At 43.8% G+C, this 21,548-nt stretch overlaps 1 protein-coding gene across 1 annotated transcript in view; it reads left to right on the top strand.

Annotated features, from left to right (window-relative positions):
* col22a1 (collagen, type XXII, alpha 1) overlaps positions 1 to 21,548 on the top strand; it is a 285,376-nt gene that overhangs the window by 195,267 nt on the left and 68,561 nt on the right. The window contains exons 24-33 of the mRNA XM_080193549.1: positions 5,066 to 5,119; positions 7,076 to 7,129; positions 7,926 to 7,979; positions 9,902 to 9,955; positions 10,083 to 10,127; positions 11,982 to 12,044; positions 13,146 to 13,208; positions 13,294 to 13,335; positions 15,583 to 15,615; positions 16,697 to 16,750. Of these exons, the coding sequence (XP_080049675.1) occupies positions 5,066 to 5,119; positions 7,076 to 7,129; positions 7,926 to 7,979; positions 9,902 to 9,955; positions 10,083 to 10,127; positions 11,982 to 12,044; positions 13,146 to 13,208; positions 13,294 to 13,335; positions 15,583 to 15,615; positions 16,697 to 16,750 (516 nt within the window). The remainder of the gene's footprint in view (positions 1 to 5,065; positions 5,120 to 7,075; positions 7,130 to 7,925; positions 7,980 to 9,901; positions 9,956 to 10,082; positions 10,128 to 11,981; positions 12,045 to 13,145; positions 13,209 to 13,293; positions 13,336 to 15,582; positions 15,616 to 16,696; positions 16,751 to 21,548) is intronic.

Below are 21,548 nucleotides of genomic sequence, written 5' to 3'. Positions count from 1 at the left end.
TAGAGAGATTCTTCCTGCTTAGAAAGGATAGCAGGACTAAAGGACACAGCCTCAAGATAAGGCGGGGGGGCAGTTTAGATCGGAGTTGAGGAGGAACTTCTTCACTCAAAGGGTGGTGAATCTCTGGAATTCTCTGCCCGTTGAAGTGGTGGAGGCTACCTCGCTAAATATATTTAAGTCACGGGTAGATAGGTTTCTGATAGACAAGGGAATTAAGGGTTATGGGGAGAAAGCGGGAAAGTGGAACTGATCCACTTCAGATCAGCCATGATCTTATTGAATGGCAGGGCTGGCTCAAAGGGCTAGATGACCTACTCCTGCTCCTATTTCTTATGATCTTATGTTCTTATGAAAGTATTCAGTTCTATCCGGCCCTTGTTTGTGTGTATCTGTTTATCATTGGCAATAAAATCTTAATAACTATAAGCCACAAGAGAGCTTTAAAGTTTTTGCAACAAGAATAAATTACAAATAATTATTCACAAAGCATGATTATAAATTGTGAAAAAGGAATAGTTGTCAATAAATTGTCTCCACCTGACTCCACTGTGAGAGATGGATTTAAATTCTATGAAGAGTGTTGGGGAAATGAATGAGTTACCAATATGCAGACTTGTGTTTATATTTCAAAAGGAAATGTCACCATCTTGTGGTGAAGAGATGTAATGTAATCCTGCTGCAAAATAAATCTTTGCAAGGTTAATAATAATTTGCAACAATGGTGCAAACTTAATGGTATTGGAATAGGAATCCATCATTCCCTCTGTTTCCTGTCTCTTTGTGGTTATGAAATTACACCATAGGATGCAGCAAGTATAACTATTTCATGTTGTCTTTTCAAAGGTGTGGATTTGCAAGGGCTAAATTGGGTAAATGGAGTTGAGTTATGGATTAGCCATGATCTAATCCGAATAGCTGATCAGACTCAAGGAGCTGAATGGTTGTTTTGTCCTACTCTGTAACTTTTTTAGAGATCATTGAATCCTAGAATCATAGAATCCCGACAGTGCAGAAGGAGGCCATTCAGCACATCAAACCTGTACCGTCAACAATCCCACCCAGGACCTATCCCTGTCACCCCATGTATTTAACCTGCTAATTCCCCTGACACTGAGGGGCAATGCTGGCATGTTCAATCAACCTACCCTGCCCACCTTTGGACTGTAGGAGGAAACTGGAGTATCCGGAGAAAACCCACGCAGACATAGGGAAAATGTGCAATCGCCACGTAAACAGTGTTCGGAATTTTCCCATCCTGCCCACCACTGGAATTCTCGCAGGTGGGGTGGTGGGGGGTTGGGTGGGGGGAGTGCAAAGGTGCATTGAAACCAGGTGGGAATTATCAGTTTTCAGATGAGCACAGCTGGAGAATCCCGCCCTATCACCCAAGGCCGGATTTGAATCCAGACGCCTGGCGCTGTGAGGCAACAGTGCTAAGCATAGAATCATAGAAACATACAGTGCAGAAGTTGCCCTTTGGCCCATCAAGTCCATACTGACAAATTAAAAAACCCCAAACCCCACCTAATCCCATCTGCCAGCACTTGGCCCACAGCCCTGAATGTTATGATGTGCCAAATGCTCATCCGGATACTCTTTAAAGGATGTGAGGCAACCTGCCTCTACCACCCTCCCAGACAGCACATTCCAGACAGTTACCACCCTCTGGGTAAAAAAGCTTTTCCTCACATCTTCTGTAAACCTCCTACCCCTCACCTTGAACATATGTCACCTTGTGACTGACCCTTCAATGAAGAGGAACGTGTTGGCAACCTTAAATTGAAGTGATTAACAATCTGTTAAAACAGCAGAGGAATTAATTTGAGCTGAGTGCATTACCTGTTATGTCTTGTAACAAAAGTTTAGTGCCATAGTATCATAGAATCTCTACAGTTCAGAAGGAGACTATTTGACCCATCAAGTCCACACTGATTCCCTGATAGATCATCTCACCTAGGCCCTATCCCTGTAACCTCACCCATTTACTCCTCTAATCCCCCTAAACTAAGCATCTTGGGAACCAAGGGACAATTTTAGCAAGGCCAATCCACCCAACGATCATCCAGGAGTCACAATCTGAGGATTCAAAGTAGACCATTTAGGATGGAGATGAGTAGACATTTCTTCACCCAAAGAGTGGTGAGCCTGTGGAATACATTACCAAGGAAAATAGTTGATGCCAAAACATTGAATATATTCAGGAGTCAGCTAGATATAGCACTTAGGGCAAATGGGATCAAAGATTATGGGGAGAAAGCAGGATTAAGCAGTTGAGTTGGATGATCAGCCATGATCGTGATGAATGGCCCCCTCCTGCTCCTATCTTCTAGAGCCACAGAGTCATACTGGTTCACAGCATGGAAACAGGCCCTTCGGCCCAACTTGTCCATGCGCCCTTTTTTTAAAACTATTTTGATAGCCCCAATTGCCCATATTTGGCCCATATCCCTCTACACATGCCCATCTTATTCATGTAACTGTCTAAACGCTTTTTAAAAGACAAAATTGTACCCGGCTCAACTATTACGTCTGGCAGTTTGTTCTAGAGGCACGCCGCCTTCTGTGTGAAAAAATTGCCCCTTGGACACTTTTGTATCTCTCCCCTCTCATCTTAAACCTATGCCTTGTAGTTTTAGACTCCCCTACCTTTGGGAACAGATATTGGCTACCTAGCTGATCTATGACCCTCATTAATTTATAGATCTTTATAAGATCACCCTTAAGCCTCCTGCGCCCCAGAGAAAAAAGTCCCAGTCTGTCCAACCTCTCCTTATAATTCAAACCATCAAGTCCTGGTAGCATCTTAGTAAACCTTTTCTGCACTCTTTGTATTTTAATAATATCCTGTCTATAATAGGGTGACCAGAAATGTGCACAATATTTCAAGTGTGACCTTACCAATGTCTTCTATGTTTCTATCTAAAGCTAAGTACAGATGTTGAGACTCCATTTGGACCCTCTAGATCATCAATTCGTAGGTGATTACATCTCCATCCCACTATGGGCAGCACGGTGGCACAGTGGTTAGCACTGCTGCCTCACAGTGCCAGAACCCAGGTTCAGTTCTGGCCTAGGAGCACTGTCTGTGTGGAGTTTGCACATTCGCTGTATGGGTTTCCTCTGGGTGCTCCGGTTTCCTCCCACAGTTCAAAGATGTATGGATTAAGTTGATTGGTCATGCTAAATTAAACCTAGTGTCAGGGGGATGAGCAGGATAAATATGAGGTGTTATGGGAATATGGCCTGGGCATTCTAGGAATAGGGCCTGGGTAGATTGGGGTCAGCGCAGACTCGATCAGCCAAGTGGCCTCCTTCTGCACTGTAGGGAAATAACTGCCTCTTGAATAGTACCAGACATTTTGCCTCTGTTAGTTGACCAGGATTCTGTCAGTGTGAAAACATGTTTTTTCTAAGATTAATGATGGACTCAGCCCTGTTTTACTCTTGTCCTGTAGGCAATGTTTAACATCAAATTGTGCTCCAGATTTACCTTATTCCATTCTCCAAATTATCATGAAGCTCTGTCGGATCCTTTCTCACTGAACCCCTTTAAAAGGAGATAATTTGACTCTTCAAACCCATTCTCAGATTTCATTTCCTGCAAACTTGGGATCAACCTTGTAGCCCTGATCAGCAAAAATAGCAGAGAAGCTAAAAGCAGGAGTAGGCCTTTCAACCCTTAGAGCCTGCTCTGTCATTCATTTTGATATGGACGATCATGAAATTTAATATCCTGGTCCCTCCTCTCCCCATATCCCTTGATCCCTTTAGCCCCAGAGCTATATCTAGTTTCTTCTTGAAATCACACAGATCATAGCATTAGAGAATCATTGAATCCTACAGTGCAGAAGGAAGCCATTCGGCCCAACGAGCTTGCATCAACCACAATCCTATCCAGACCCCATCCCCATAACCCCATGCATTTACCCTAGCTATTCCCCCAACACTAAGGAACAATTTAGCATGGTCAATCCACTTAACCTACATACCTTTGGAGTGTGGGAGGAAAGCAGAGTACCCAGAGGAAACACACAGACGCAGGGAGAACATACAAATTTCACAAGACAGTGACCCGAAGCTGGAATCGAACCCCAGTCCCTGGCACTGTGAGGCAGCGGTGCTAACCATTGTACCACCATGCCACCTCTCAGATCTTTTATCCTCAATTGCTTTCTGCGGTAGTAAATTCTACAGATTCACCACTCTCTGGTTGAAGAAATCTCTCCTCATCTCAGTCCTATAAGGTTTACCCCTTATCCTCAAACTGTGACCCCTATTTCTGGACTGCCCCACCATTGGGAACAGCCTTTTTGAATCAACCCTGTCTAATCCTGTTTCCATGAGATCCCTTCTCACTCTTCTAAACTTCAATGATTTCAATCCTGTCTGACTTTGTCTCTTCTCATCTGACAGGCCCTGCCATCTTCAAGAGCACATCCATCTCTTTAACTCTGCTATACATGAGTAGGTAGAAAGAAAATTAAATACCAAAAGAGTTAATGCAACCAGGACACTATAGTCATCCTGACATTTTTCCCCAGGAGCATAAGAGGATGAAGGGTGCCCTTATTGAGGTTTATAAAACACTGAGATATAATCATATATAAAGTAATAGCCAAGGTCTTTTCCCCAAGGTAGGGAGTCCAGAACTAGAGGGCACTTGAGGTGAGAAGGGAAAGATTTAAAAGGGATCTGACAGGCAATTTTTTCACACAGAGGATGGTGTGTCTATGGAATGAGCTGCCAAAGGAGGTGGCAGAGGCAGGTACAACTACAACATTTCAAAGACATTTGGAAAGGTACATGGATGTGAAAGGTTTAGAGGGATATGAGCCAAACGCAGGAAAATGGGACTAGTTCCATTTAGGAAACCTGGTCAGCATAGATGAGTTGGGCCGAAGGGCCTGTTTCTGTGCTGTATATATCTACAACTCTATGAAAAAGACAGGAGTGAGCCAGCAACCTTTCTCTTGTGTGGCTCAATCACCTGGCAAATGACATCACTGAGCATTGAGAGAATGTGAGATGAATAATTCTCAGCCATGTACTCTGTTACCTTTTCCAGGGTTCCAAAGGAGAAGCTGGTGTTGCCGGACCAATTGGACGTCCTGGAGAACAGGTCAGCAAGTTTGCAAATGCCTTCCATCCAACTGAGCCTCACCATATTATTGAATAAAAAGTCAACATGAATTGTGATTTGAGTCACCAATCATTAACACTGAATGACTGAGATTCTGATATTTCCACTTAAAATTTTTGCTTGAATTTTCTTTTGCAAAATTATAGAGCAGGACCATTTCCTCGAGAGCTGAATGGTGATAACGGATCTTAACTTTGCTGCAACAACATACCCAACAGTGTGCGTCATTCATGAGACTTGCCATTGCATGTCGCGATTTGGGTGGTGTATTGTCATTGACCTAGCAATTCAGAGACCCAGGGTAATGCACTGGGGACCTGGGTTCGAATCCCAGATGGTGAGACTTAAATTAATTACAAACCTGCACCAGTGGCACAGTAGCACTGCTGCCTCACAGCGCCAGGAACCTGAGTTCACTTCCTGGCTTGGGTCACTGTCTGTGCAGTCTGCACATTCTGTGGCTGTGTGCGAAAGATGTGCTGGTTAGGTTGATTGGCCATGGTACATTGTCCCTGACTGTCGGGGGCTTAGCAGGATAAATGTGTGGCGTTACAGGGATAGGGCCTGGATGAAATTGTTGTCGGTGCAGACTCGATGGACCGAATGACCTCCTTCTGCACTGCAATGCACTCCCTCTGCACTGTACGGTCACTATGAAAAGTCTCATGATGTCCATGAAATCATTGCTGTAAAGACCTATTTGGTTCACTAATGATAGTTGGGGAAGGAAATCTGCTGTCTTCACACGGTCTGGACTACATGTGACTCCAGCCCCACAGCAAAGTGGCTGATTCTTAACTGACCTCTGAAATGGCCCAACAAGCCCCACTTTAGGGGTAATTCAGTATGGGCCATAAATGCATCAAAGGTAAGATTGAGGGAGAGAAAATAAGACAAATAAAAAGTAAAGATAAAAATAAGTAAAAACTTAAACAACAATTAAAGCATGAAAAAATGAATTTCAACATTTATAATTGTTAATTTTCAGTGCTAGATAAGTTAGCAAGCAATAATTTAGCTACCACAGAATTAATAGAGTACTTACATTAGAATAGCCTAGTTCCTCTGGCGAATTCAGCTTCAATCTGCAGCTCTGACTGCAGTAACTTCATATCATTCGATATATTTCACACAATGAGATGCTGTTTTCATGAAATGAATGATAGATCAGCACAACTTGGGGCAGGAACTTACAGATGTTTATGTTTAACCATGTACCTGCCCCTCACTTGAAGCTGCTGTACCACTTGTACATGACTAGCATTGCACACCACATGCAACATTATTATTTTGGCAGTCCAACTTTATTATTTTGAGAATAATTCCAATGGGCCACCACATAAGGTTCATGGAGGATAGATTTTAACTTTGTGCAATAATTCAAAAGGGCGGAAGTGTGAAACCGATCAGCAGCCTCTACGGTTCTTATTTTCAGTACTCTTGTTGCTAAGTCTGTGCATATTTGAAGGTATTTCAGCCTTAGCTTTTCCAGCAGGTACTTTTTCAGTATTGGCTTGGGTTAGTGTGCTATGTACTATGTTGATCAAACAAAAAGCATGTATATGTGCAGACTTCTCAGTAAACTGGCATAAGGGCTTTGAAAGACATTTATTATGTGTTGTCCAGTCAATATTTGTCAAGCAGATCTTACATCAGAAAATCTTAGAGAACTGCAATCAATGGCTTAGAATCCCTACAGTGCAGAATATGGCCATTTGGCCCATCGAGTCTGCACCAACCACAATCCCACCCAGACCTATCCCCGTAACCCCATGCATTTACTCCAGCAAAGGGTAAATTTAGCAAGACCAATCCACCTAACCTCCACATCTTTGCTTAAAACAGATATTTATTCAGTGTACACAAAGATCCAGTGTATGAATTTGATGATGATCTGAATATGTTGCCCTCTAATTAATATTTTCTTTTTGCTAGGGATTGCCAGGCGAAATTGGCTTTCCAGGAAAACCAGGCCCAAGTGGAAAACCGGTAGGAATGCTATTGTTTTGCTGTTGTGTGAGGCTTTGCGTTACACCCTCAGTCTTTTATTGTCACTAGCCAGCATTCCCTTTGCCATCAGCAACACAGAATGGAACATAACCAAAACCAGGACATTGTCAGGGTCAATTAATACATGAGTCTTTGAAGTAAGTTTTCAGCATGAAGTTGACATTGGACTATGCACCTAATTGATTCCTTTAGTGTGACTAAGACCATTTCTGCATCCAGTATTTTTTTTCCCTTCCTTGTGGTGCTACCCCTGTGCCTGCAGCAAAGCCTGATGCAGCTGCTTCTCCCTGTGTACTGACAGCTGAGGTTCCCTTTACTGCAGTCTGGAGTCCATGAAGCAGCTAGATATCACACTTGGGGCAAATGGAATCAAAGGTTATGGGGAGAAAGCAGGATTAGGCTATTGAGTTGGATGATCTGCCATGATCATAATAAATGGCGGAGCAGGCTCGAAAGGCCAAATGGCCTCGTCCTGCTCCTATCCTCTATGTTTCTATGAAGCCTCCACCAAATACTGCCTCACCTGTATTTGTTCAGGAAAGGTCTTGGTCACAGATCAGGAGGGTGGCTCCCAAGCTAATTGGTTGCTATCTCGAAAAACAGGTGGAAAGCCAGGCTGTGTGGGTGATCTTAGTGGTTCCCTACCTGGGAATGTTTCCCAGGGATGCACAGGGGACTAAGTGCACTCGATTCTGCCTCATGTGACAAAGTTTGTTTCTCTGATTTATAAGAATTACCTCAAACTAGTCATACTATCTCATTTCACTATTTTCAGGGTCCACCAGGGATAGATGGGAAAAATGGCTTCCCTGGACCTCCAGGAGTTAAGGCAAGTACTTTTTTTCTCCTCTAATCCCTATGGGCATTAACACCATGCTAAATGTGTGTAATGACTTCATCCAGGCCATTGAGGTTGACCTATTGGATTATGAACTCTCTGATTCCAGGCCAATCAGGCAGTCTTTAAGCAGGAGTGCCTGTTCCTCTGGGCTCCTGAAAGTAGACTGTTGATAGCACTCTGTGCGCTGCTGTTGCAATTGTAAATAAAGGGATTTTGGTAAAGGGATTTGTGCCTCCAAAGACTTATTACAGTGTGCAATATATTGATGCATTTAGTGAGGAATATGTGGTCTTGCATTGTGAATGTGCTGACGTGGAAGAGAATCTCTTTAACCATTCCTCTGTTAGCTGACTCACAAAACAGTCCAGCCAGCTCTCTAAATTCTGATGTGCTGTTAACCTCCTATTTTCCACAGATTTCTGTATTTTTGTGCATCTTGAGGAACCTTCCCAACTGTTACACAGATTCCCAGCCTCCCAGTTGCATGTTTCTCAATGGCAGGAGGCAGTGCGCCATTTGCAGGCAGTGGGATTCTCTGGTCCCATCGCTGTCATTGGAATTTCCCACTGAAGCCACCCCTCGCCTTCGGAAAACCTGCGGGTTGGGGTGCGCTGCTGGCGGGACCAGAGAATCCCACTGGTGTGAACGGCTGGAGAATTCCACCCAATATTGATTCCTGCTAAGCACAGAATTTCACCTTTCTTTCCTCCTACAATAATACACCACACTGCATAAGCTCTTCATGTAATGAATACTTAATGTATGTTGCCTATTGCAACAAAGATGATGGTGGTGATTTTTCACCTCCACCACAATGTGTGTGTTGCAGTACCAGAGGTGGTCCAACTTTGGCCGGCCATAGGAGCTTATGATCCCAGTGCTGTCAAGGGGTGTTTGTTCACACCCTCTGCCAACGGCTGGACCAGAAGATCCCATAAGAAGTCTGACAACACTAGGTTTAAGTCCAACCAACTTATTTGATAGTAAACTCACAAGCTTTCGGGGTTTGCCCCTTTGTCACGCAAACCCTGAAAGCTTGTGAGTTTACTATCAAATAAATTGGTTGGACTTCAACCTAGTGTTGTCAGACTTCTTACTGTGTTTACCCCAGTCCAATGCCGGCATCTCCACATCCAGAAGATCCCACCAGGACCAACAGCTGGGAAATCCAGAATGTATATTTCAGAAGCACTCATTTGTGTAAAACATTTGCCACATACCCTGAGGTTCCAAAGGTGCTACATAAATACATATCCATCTTGTTTTTCCTTTAGGCTAACCTGTCCCCATCCTCAGCAATTTAAAATGCGTAATTGTCACTCAAAGCAGTAAATTTACAATGGTCATTGCACTTTTCCAATCCTGATTGAATCCCCACAGCACAGAAGGAGGCCATTTGGCCCATCAACTGTGCACCAGCCACAATCCCACCCAGGCCTTACCCGCAAAACCCTTCTTATTTATCCTGCTAACCCCCTGACACTAAGGGGCAATTTAGCATGGCCAACCAACCTAACCTGCATATCTTTGGAATGTGGGAGGAAACCAGAGCATCCAGAAGAAACTCACACAGATATGAGGAGAATATGCAAACTTCGCACAGACAATAACCCAAGGCCAGAATTGAACCTGGCACTGTGAGGCAGCAGTGCTAACTATTGTGCCACTGCATCACCCTGTGTAACTGCCTAGATTTTCACTGAGGCAGGTTGACTTGGGAATCCTTTAAAAATAGTGGGCTGATCCTGATTCCGGAACATTCCCCATCTCATTCCAGAACATTTTATACCAGTGCAGGCAATCAAATGATATTGACAACTTGAAATGCAATGGATTGGAACAATTATTTCCGATGATTCCAGCATATTATATTCCCAGATTGACTCTGTTTTCATCTTTGACTAACACAGGGAGAGGCAGGAAAGAACGGGCTGGATGGCATTCCTGGAAAACCGGGTGAAATGGTAAGGGAAAAGACACAAATGTTTTTATTTGTGCTTCGGAATTACTTTGAATGCATTAAAAATCTCCTTTGCGCTGTTGCGGGGATGTTGCTGGTATATGTGTAACTTTCTCTTCCTTGTCAAACAGGGAGAAAGAGGATTCCCAGGTCTCCCAGGCCCCAGTGGAGAAAAGGTAACAGACGTCGCTACTCTGAAAACCCTGAGTGGGCTCGTTCACACTTTTTAGAAGTGTTATTTCTTCCTTTTTGCTGACTCCCAAATTTTAAAACAGTGTGGGTTCAAAAGCATTAATGTGGCCCGTGCAGAACCCCAGTGCAGTAATAATTCTGACTACATAATTCCATTGAATCCCGACAGTGCAGAAGGAGGCCATTCGGCCCATCAAGTTTGCACCGAGTCTGCAACAGATCATCCTACCCAGGCTTATCCATGTAACCCCACACGTTTACCCATTAATTCCCCTAACCCAGTCAACCTGGGGAACTGAGGGCAGCTTAGCATAGCCAATCCATCTGACCTGCACATCTTTGGTCCATGGGAGGAAACCAGAGGAAACTCACACAGACACAGGCAGAACATGCAAACTCCACACAGTCACCCAGGGCTGAAATTGAACTTGGGTCACTGCGGCTATGAGGCAACAGTGCTAACACTGTGCCATCTTGCCACCCAGGGTACTTCCCAGCTAAGTACTGAGATAGCTGATCTAATACACTGTTGTGGGCATGAATCAGTCAGAGAAGGAGTAGAAAAAAGTAGGGATTAAATTTCCGTCGCTGCCCCTTGTGGGGCAACTCAGGACAACACAGGGCTAACAAAGAAAAGCCCTTTTTTTGGGCTAACAGAGAAAACAAAAGCTGATTATTAGTTTTGTTGAAGGAAATGTAGACCCTGGCTCAAGGCTGCAGATCAAATGGAAAGGGAAGGACTTTCAATGTAACATTTATATTTTTCAGTTGAAACCATAATATTTTCATATCTAAATATTGGGCTATTTCTTCATTCCTGGTTTCATTCATGGTAAGAAACACCTCCCCAACCAAGCGGTCGGGAATATGGCCTAGATTAACAATCAATCACCATCTATGGACATATTTTCCAGCCATGATTAGGCAGCTTAATCAAAAACCCATTTGTCACATCTTATGGACTGTGGGGAACAAGCGTTCTCTTCACTAACTAAAAAGATGGAAGCAAATGAGAATATAACTCAGAAAATCTCCCCAAACCAGCTCTCTCCTGCTCCCCATCCCCCCTCCATGCTATGAAAGCCTCTCCATTAACTTGTCCGTGTCTGTTTTTGGGGGTGTGGGGGTCATTGGAAAGTTTATAATTTGTGTACATTAATTCACTTCTTGCTATTTAACAGTTGTCAAGTATTCTTGAAGAGAAAGTAAAGTTTAGTTATTGATCACAAGTTAGGCTTACATTAACACTGCAATGAAGTTACTGTGGAATTCCCCTGGTTGCCACACTACGGCGCCTGTTCAGGTCAATGCACCTAACCAGCACGTCTTTCAGACTGTGGGAGGAAACCGGAGCACCCAGAGGAAACTCAAGCAGACACGGGAAGATCATGCAAACTCCGCATAGACAGTGACTAAGCCAAGAATCGAATCCAGGTCTCTGGTGCTGTGAGGCAGTGGTGCTAACCACTGTGCTGCCCATGTGACAATTGGAATATGGAACTATTGTATTGATAGATTGTCAATCCACCCTTATATCTTACATGAGTCCAGTTATCTTTAGTTGCTAATACAGTAACACAGTTGAAAGCTTAGAAGAATGTTAAATCATATGCACCGCAGAGATGAAGTTCACTACCTTCTGTTGACAAAGAGAAAGAGGCTTCCAGTTTAGAAACTTGATAGCCCAAGAATGAAATAATTGCTAATGAAAGGCACCATTTATTTGTTTTATCATAGTACTTTCATTTCCTGTTTGGTATGATTTATATTTGAAATCAGTTTAAAGCATCATGCGGTGATTTCTTTCATCCATACAGTTTAATCTTGCTCTCTTTCAGGGAGAGGCTGGACTTCCTGGATCACCCGGATTACCTGGTCCAAGGGGAATGAAAGGAGAGATGGTCAGTGGATTTGTTTCAACCCTTTCTGGACAGGATAACACACAATTATAAGTTAACGATTTATGACGTGCATTTAAATCCATTTTCAGAAGACGATGGATGCAATCTTATCACCCATTCATGCCCCCCCCTCACTGCCACGAGGTCGAAGAATTTGGCAGCCAGCCAAATCTTTGTTCGCTGCGGCAGGTTTGGAAAATACCGCCGGCATGAACAGTGGTAAGATTCCAGCCATTCTGTTCGGCCCCCTTCACCAAGAACTCCATAACCTCACCACCAACTCCATTCCCTTCACTGCCATTGTCCCAGGGTGAAGCAAACATCTCACAACCTCGAGCTAACTCTGTTGCAATGACTGCCTGCTTCGGCATCACGTCTCAGTTTCCTTGAAGAGAATAATGCTCTTCTCAGGGGTCTCCCATCCTGCCCAATGTATGGAGGTGAATGAGGGGCCCATCGCCCGTTTTTGAGACCCCTCCCCTAAAGTGGACACCCCTGAACGGAGCAGGCTGAGGATTCTCCAGTGGTTACACATGTAAGTTAGATTCTCTTTTTAAGTTGTGAAAGCAAGAGGAACAACTGCTCCTAGCTCAACAACATTACTGACAATTGCTGTCAGTTCCCTTTGTCCCAGTCCAATTGTCCTGTTGCAAGCCAAGAGTGACATGAGTGAAATTCAGCCAGTTTTTTTATTCATTTGTGGGACATGGGCATTGCTGGCTGGCCAGCATTTATTACCCATTTGCAGTTCCCCTTGCTCAGAAAGCAGTTGAGAGTCAACCACATTGCCGTGACTCTGAGGTCATATGTCAGCTAGAACAGGTAAGGACGACAGATTTCCTTTTCTAAAGAACATTAGAAATGGACCATCTGTCTCACTTTCTGGCAGGGGTTAAATTTTTGAAAGGGAGTTGAAATTCCAATTTAGATCAAGCTTTAGGAATATTGCATGTTCCATCCCCACCCACTACGATTCCCATGGCGGGCGGGATAGGAAAAATCTGAAGAGTCAAGTGGAGCGATATCAGGCATAGTCACAGTCACAACTAGTTACTTTTTTAAGGTTTAGATTGTTTATACACCAGCTTTGTGTTTTCACAGGGAGAACCAGGGAAACAAGGTTTGATTGGCCCAAAATCAGAAAAGGGTGAAAAGGGAAGTAAGGTAAGAAATATTTCATTATGATGAGAATTGAAATGCAAGGCAACATTGAACCTTCCTGTATTTACAATCAGTTCCTTTATCCTAGGGATCAGTCGGAGCTCCCGGTCCTCCAGGTTTACCAGGGACGGTGAGTAAGAGCAAATAAGATTTCCCAATTGGAATCGGTGCTCCGTAAATATTCATTAATATGTTAAGCACACAGCTGATGTTAAATGCTGGGTATTCCAAATCCCAGCATGCCTGCTTTTTGCAATATGGTATAGTGAGTAAGGGTGTAAAGACCAATGAACAATATGTCAGGTGTCTTTTAGAGTCATAGAGTCATACTCACAGAGAGTTATAGTGGTTTACAGCATGGAAACAGGCCCATGCATGTCGCCCAGTTTCTACCAATAGGCTAGTACCAGTTGCCCATGTTTGACCATTATCCCTCTATACCCATCTTACCCCTGTAACTGTCTAAATGCTTTTAAAAAGACAAAATTGTACCCGCCTCTGCTACTACATCTGGCAGCTCATTTCAGACACTCACCACCCTCTGTGTGAAAAAATTGCCCCTCTGGACCTTTTTGTATCTCTCCCCTAATGATTATGGTTATAAACAATAATGGTTATAATGATTATAAACAAAATAAATGTTTATTAACATGCAGAAGAAAGTCAACTAGAAATACAGTCAAACAACTTAATGGCTATACGTACATTTATCCAGTTCCAAACCTGTTTATGAGAACATAAGATCTAGGAGCAGGAGTAGGCCATCTGGCCCCTGGAACCTGCTCCCCCATTCAATAAGATCATGGCTGATCTTTTCATGGACTCAGCTCCACTTACCCACCCACTCATCATAACCCTTAATTCTTTACTGTTCAAACATTTATCCTTGCCTTAAAAATATTTAATGAGGCAGCCTCAGTTGCTTTACTTGGGCAGGGAATACCACAGATTCACAACCCTTGATGTGAAGAAGTTCCTCCTCAACTCCTCAACTCAGCCCTAAACCTGCTCTTCCTTATTTTGAGACCATGCCCCCTAGTTCTAGTTTCACCTGCCACAACTTCTCTGCTTCTATCTTTTATATTCCCTTCATAATCTTATATGTTTCTATAACATCTCCCCTCATTCTTCCTCATTCCAATGAGTATAGCCCCAGTCTACTCAGTCTCTCCTCATAAGCCAATTCTCTCAACTCCGGAATCAACCTAGTGAATCTCCGCTGTACCCCCTCCAGTGCCAGTATATCCTTTCTCAAGTAAGGAGACCAAATCTGAACACAGTACTCCAGGTGTGGCCTCACCAGCACGTTATACAGATACAACATAACCTCGCTGTTTTTAAACTCCATCCCTCTAGCAATGAATGACAAAATTCCATTTGCCTCCTTAATTGCCTGCTGCACCTGCAAACCAACTCCTTGTGATCCTTGCACAAGGACACCCAGGTCCCTCTGCACAGCAGCATGCTGCAATTTTTTTACCATATAAATAATAGTCCAATATTCTTGTACCTCAGAGCTAAATGTCCCCAAGCAACATCCCATAAGCTTTAAAATTATAGGCAAAATCCAGCAATAGTTACCACACCAGACACTTAGCTTATGAAGTTGCTTCTGACTGAGGGTAAAACAACTGCCTTTCCTCAAATAGGCTTTTCTCCAAGCAAAGTTTTTTGGGAGTTGACACAGCTTCTTGTTGTGGGCTGAGCTCTCAAAGGCAGCTAGCGTGCATGGGGTGAATTTGCCCTCGATATCCTGGTTTTCCTTTTGATCTTCTCTTATCTGAATTAGCCTTCTCAGAAGTCACTCTTACCCTCAACCTATGAGTTCACCTTTTAAAATGTAATTGTTAGACATTTACCCTGTCAGATCTCAAGAGGTCATTGAGCCTCTTCTAGCACTGCAGACAGGTTCTCATTGAGAATATGAAAAAGTGGCTAAGATTATATAATGATTGGAGCAAGTCACAGAAATTGAAAAAAAGAGCAGAATTGAAGTCCAGACTACTGGAATCAGAGAAACAGGTATTATCTATCACTACAAATCGTGATTCATGAACATAACTACTGGAAGATCATAAAATGCAAACAAGTTTAGAAAGTACGTAATCACATCCTGGCACAGGTTTTGCAGATGTGTAAAGCAATATCATATGATTCACCAAATTGTTGAAAAACAATAGTTGAGGGATGCGTGCAGTAAAGGCAAAGCAGTGATGTCACAAAAGATCAAGTTCATATTTGGAAGGCAGGTATCTTCTAGACTTTGCCAACTCTCAGCGTGGAACAATCCAGAATACATGCATGCAAAACAGAAACAGGTTCATGCAAATTCCCACAGATCAGGTTAACTTTGTTCTCCGACCTCTTTTTTTTTCAGGCAACTGAAGGTTTTGCTGTACCTGGGATACCGGTAGGTATATCATATGCACAAACCTCTTCTAATAATATCTGATGAAGATAACATTTACTTTCACCACATCACATCACACAGACTAGCTTTTCAGGACAAAATATAAATGATCTTATCTGGTTATATGTGCAGAAAGTACAAAACATTTAGTTGTGTGCAAAAGTCAACTTTGTCTTTTCCTCTCCGCACAACCAAATAGACTGTCTTACTCTAATCAAACTCAAAAGTTTATATGATGAGTTGTCAGCCAGCTATCCATTAGTAGGTCAGACAGGGCTTCCAACTCTACAGTCTTACTAACTTTCTCCACGTACTCTTCAAATCACTCAAGAAGCATTTTATTCACGTAATGATTCTTTATAGTGGATTCTGAATACAGTTTCTCTCACAGTATGTGTTGAGGATAAGTAAGAAGTCTCATAACAGCAGGTTAATATCCAACAGATTTATTCTGACGCATTCCAACCATTATCTTGCAATTGTATCTCTGTTTATATATGCTGTATTTGTGAACCCACCTCTAATGAAGGAACAGCACTCCAAAAGCTCATGATTCCAAATAAACCTGTTGGACTTTAATCTGGTGCTGTGAGACTTCTTACTGTGACCACTCCAGTCCAACGTCAGCATCTCCACATCATTTTGAGGATAAAGCTACAATCTACTATAATATGCAACAATATCAAAGGCCACTCTATATTAGTTCAAACTTGAAGAATGATAAGATGCTGCAGGATACCCCAGATATTTTGAGCCAGGGAGGGGAGGAGGAGAGATAATTAGTGATTACCAACTGTATGTTCCATGGGCTAGGGGTGGAATGGAGGGGATAGGCGGATTTTCAGCAGTCACATCAATAGACCTGTAGAAAACACAAAGGAATGCAGCAAAATACTCATTATTTCAGGGCTTCTGTTAATCCCCTTCCAAGGTTTCCCTTTGGAAATTCTAGCTCCAAAGGTATTTCAGAAAACATCTCCAATGGTAAGAATTCCTCTTCAAGCACAAACAAATGAAATGACATAAATAGAATCCTGGAGCATAATGATTGATAGCCTTTCATTCCTCTTATTATCTTTAGGGTTTGGATGGAGAGAAAGGAGAGAAAGGAGATCCAGGAGAACCAGGAGAGCCTGTAAGTTTGAGCCCTCTCAACTAAAATCCTTTATTGTACATTGTGTCAAGGGGACTATGTTGCCACTTTTCATGTGGAGAAAGAACTGCAACAAAAATGACTTACAATTACATAAGCTGCAAACTTGACATTTGTGTCTCCAGTAACACCGCCCCCCCCCCCCCCCCTCTCCTCGCCCACACCACCCTCCTCGCCCCTCCTGCTTTTAAGTATCAACTCTGGCTCAGTGGCACTCTTGCTTGAAGTGTGGGTTCCTGACCCACTCCAGGCTCACACTTCAGTGTAGTAATGAGGACATGTTTCACTGTCTGAAGTACCATCTTTCAGATGAGACATTAAACTCAGGCTCCCTCTGCCCTTTTCAGGTGGGCATTCCAAATTCCCTGGTACTGTTCTGTAGAAGAACCAGGGTGGTTACCCCAGTGGCCGAGCCAACATGTTTGCCTCAATCAATATCACGGAAATAGATTGGACTAGATCTCCCGATCAGCGGCGATGTTGAGCATATTGTCACTGTTTGGGAAGATTTCTGCGCCTCCCTTTTCTGCACCTTTTCAGCCATGACTTCTGGTACAGCAATAGATCAGCGTAGTCTTTCATGGGGAAGATTGGCATGCACAGGAGAAGATGGGCAAAGAGTAGACACGTATCCTCCCTATGACACTAACTTCCATTTTCAGGTAATGTGTTAGAGGTCTCAAGTCTTTTAGTAGGTGAGTGTCTTGGTGGGTAAGACAGGGGGTGGGTGGATGGGTGAGTGGTTGGGGAGACCAAGTAGGTGAGGTTGAGTGAGTGGGTGAGTGAGTGGATGGATGAGTAAGTGACGGGAGTAAGTTGATGGAGGGAGTGAATGGGTGGGGGGGGGAGCGAGTGAGCGTGCGGATGGGAGCTGATAGTCAGATTGGGGGGTTAGTTATGTTAAGGGAGTTAATCAGGTTGGGAGGTGGTGGGAAGGAGAAATGGGTGGGATTAGGGGAGTGATAGTGGTGGTTGGGTGATTAGTTGTGGTGTTAGATTCAGTTACGCTTGTTAACCTCTGACTTATACCCAAGATTAAACTGTGGAACATTCCCAGGGTAAGTTCCGTGTAGCTGGCCCAAGACACTGAAATCAATGCAAGAGACATTTGCACAGAGTTCCAAGCAGCAGAAGTCAGCCCACTGGAAGTTTAAACTTCCCAGGCAATTACCGCACATGTACATGATTCAATACTTTCACAAGGTCCCAAAGTACATCACAGACTTAAGTCAGGTTATTATCTTTTCATTACCACAGTGGTGTTTGTGGGATCTTGCTGTGCACACATTGAATTCCACATTTCCTACATTATAACAGTGACTACACTTCAGAAGTACTTTGCTGGCTGCACAAGCACTTTGGAATCTTGCGGTCATGAAAGATGCCATATAAATGCAGGTCTTTCTTTTCATTTCTGACATAAAGTCATTCCTTAAGCTTAACACAAAAGATGGGAATTACCTGTTTAGGTACATTGAGAGAGAATTTAGCATGGCCAGTGCACCTAACCAGTACGTCTTTCAGACTGTGGGAGGAAACCGGAGCACCCAGAGGAAATCTTCGCAAACACGGAGAGAATGTGCAGACTCCGCACAGACGGTGACCCAAGCCAGGAATTGGATCCGGGTCCCTGGTGGTCTGAGGCAGCAGTGCTAACTGCTGTGCCACCATGCTGCCAAAATGTTCAAGAGTTAGAAAAGAGCCTCTTGAAGGAAATACTTAACGGCTGCAGAGAATGCTTATATGTTTCACTGTAAAAATCAGCTGTAAAAAAAGGTGGGAAAATATCAGTGCTTTGACCTTGGTTTGTTCTAGGTGAACTGATCTCAGTCAGAGACAAGATAAAAGCATTAGAATTGCCCACAGTAACCCTGAAAATCCATTGGAATTCTCATTATTATGAGAATTCATATTACCCAGGTGCTCTGCTGGAAAATTCACAATTTGTGAACTATGAAGGGAGGACAAAATCTTTTCCCACCACTCACCTCATGGCCAAATAGTTAAGTTTATTTACTAGTCACAAGCAGTCTTGTCACATTCATTATTGGCTCACACGTGGAGGGTGGTGAGATGGGAGGGGTATTGGAACATGAGGAGTGGTCATTCAATTGGACCCCTGTATACAAAGGGGAGAAACCCTCTCAGCATGGATGATATCACCGCTCAGTCAACCATTCAATTTAATTCTGCAGCGAATGTTGCTTAAAAGAAAAATGAAGGGAAGTGGGAACTCCTGCCCCTCCCTCCATATTACTCCACAAAGGGTTCTCTCAAATCTATGTTTGCCTTTAAAATGCTGTCAAGTTTGTTCTGAGAGAAAGATGCAGTGACCTCCCCTCAGAATAACACTTTGTTCTGTCACCACCACAGCTTCAACAGGGCTGGGATTGCTGTCATTCTGATTGCAAAAAATGCACCATGCATTTTGTTGAGAAATATATTGGAGGCGCATTAAGGACAGCACGGTGGCACAGTGGTTAGCACTGGGACCTCACAGCGCCAGGGATCCGGGTTCAATTCTGGCCTCAGGTCACTGTCTCTGTGGAGTTTGCACATTCTCTCTGTATCTGTGTGGGTTTCCTCCGGGTGGTCTAGTTTCCTCCCACAGCCCAAAGATGTGTGAGTTAGATTGACTGACCATGATAAGTTGCCCCGAGTGTCAAGGGATTAGCAGGGTAAATATGTGGGGTTATGAGATTAGGGCCTGGGTGGGTCTCGGGGCTGTGCAGATTTGATGGGCTGAATGATCTCTTCCTGCACTGTAGGGATTCTGCGATCCTATGATTTCTGGTGAAGTGGCAATAGAGACAAAAAGAAAGTCCGGCAGCACTTTCACAACATGTGTCAAGTCCTGCCAGGACAACAAGTGTGTCATGAAGCCACAGCAGTCACCCACCGCTCCCACAGTCACTGCATATGTAACAATTGCCAGTGGACTGGCAAATGAAGATTTCAGGCTGAATTTTCCAGACCTTCCCATCAATGGGATCTTACAGTCCTGCCATCATGCTAACTGCACCTCCCCCCCAACTCCACTCTTCTTCTTGTTCCCACCCTCCATCACCCCTACAGTGGGTTCCCCAGCGGCGGGTGGGGGGAGACCAATGACAGAAAAGGGGCAGACATCGGCAGGACCGGGAGATTCCGCTACAGGCCATTGCCGATCCACTTCCACCGCTGAAAAACATGGGGAGCAGAAAATGCCGTCCTGGGTTTAACACCACAAAGGAGAAGATGCCAATTAGGAAGTGAAAAGTGATCTCCATTCATCTGTCAAAGCAAATCAAATTGATGATGTTTCATTAATTTGATTAGTCTCCAATGTAAATATTGTTTGCTTTATTCAAAAGGTTTTAGTGTTATCCTTTGTGTCCATGCCGACAATTTTACCTCCACCCCTTCCTTCCTTTGTGCTGTGAAGTGTTAATGGCACATTTGAGAATCTGTTTGGCATGATCGAAAGCTAGCTGAATTTATTTCCACTCACCACACAGGGGCAGCACTGCACCATTCCTCTCAATATACCACAAGATGTGTGGCTCAGAGGTTCGTTTGGACAATGCAAATAGGACAGGTGGCGCCAACATGCTGTGGTTCAAACCAATTTGAGTTGCTACTGAGTGCTACAAGTTTTCTTCATCCACCCAGAGGCCATGCCAAAGGTCCTTAAAGGTTGCGAGAAAACATGAAAGTTACACTGATCTGGCTGGAGGAAGAGAAATTCTCTCGATTGCGCAATAAAACCATTGCTGTCACGTAGCATCCCCCCACACATCCTGACCCCCCTCCCCTCCAGCAAAGTCCTGAATTACCATCCACCTCCCTCCCTGGTGTTGCCTGCTACTCTTAGTGAGCATCATAACCAAACTTTTATGGCCACAGCTAGTTCTCAGGTAAAGGCAAAGGAGACCATGAAACAACATCCTGTGAATTTGCCACTGACCTTTGTAGGTACAGTTCAGAAATTTGAGGGCAGACCAATTTCCAGACCAATATTGAAAGCGATGCACATGGTTTGCTTGCCCAAGTGCAAAACTATTAATTTAGTATCAAGTTGCGCACGGCACCACATTGATTAGCACTGCTGCTTCACAGCTCTAGGGGCCCTGGGTTCAATTCCCGGCCTCCCGATTCACTGTCTGTGTGGAGTTTGCACATTCTCCTCGTGTCTGCGTGGGTTTCCTCAAGGTGCTCTGGTTTTCTCCCACAGTCCAAAGATGTGCAGGCTAGGTTGATTGGCCATGCTAAAAAATTGCCCTTAGTGTACTGAGATGCATAGGTTGGATGGATTAGTGGGTAAAATATGTAGGGATATGGTGGTAGGGCCTGGGTGGAATTGTGGTTGGTGCAGACTTGATGGGCTGAATGGCCTCTTTCTGTACTGTAGTGTTTCTATGATTCTATCCCATCCAATGTCACCTCATGTGCCTCACTACATGTGAATTTTAAACCCTGTAGAGTGTTGTCCATGACATTTATTTGCAGCCCTCTCTGCTCAATGTGACCGGAAGCAAACACTGCTGGGAGGAGAGGTGGGGAATGGGACTGGGGGGCTGAGGGGAGGGTGAGGCAGCTGGATTTCCTTCCAGTACTTCTACTCAAATCATTAACACAATACACTGCGGGGAGCAAGGTGGTGGGTGAGCCTCACAGCGCCAGGGACCTGAGTTCATTCCCAGCCTTGAGTGACGAAGTGGAGTTTGCACATTCTCCCCATGTCTGTATGGGTTTCCTCTGGATGCTCCAGTTTTCTCCCACAGTCCGAAGCTGTTCAGGT

The sequence above is a fragment of the Carcharhinus amblyrhynchos genome, chromosome 8, assembly GCF_965287045.1.
Source record: "Carcharhinus amblyrhynchos chromosome 8, sCarAmb.v2.hapA, whole genome shotgun sequence".
Lineage (NCBI taxonomy): Eukaryota > Metazoa > Chordata > Chondrichthyes > Carcharhiniformes > Carcharhinidae > Carcharhinus > Carcharhinus amblyrhynchos.
The sequence above is the reverse complement of the archived record's forward strand: the minus strand, read 5'-3'. Positions and strand labels throughout refer to the sequence as shown.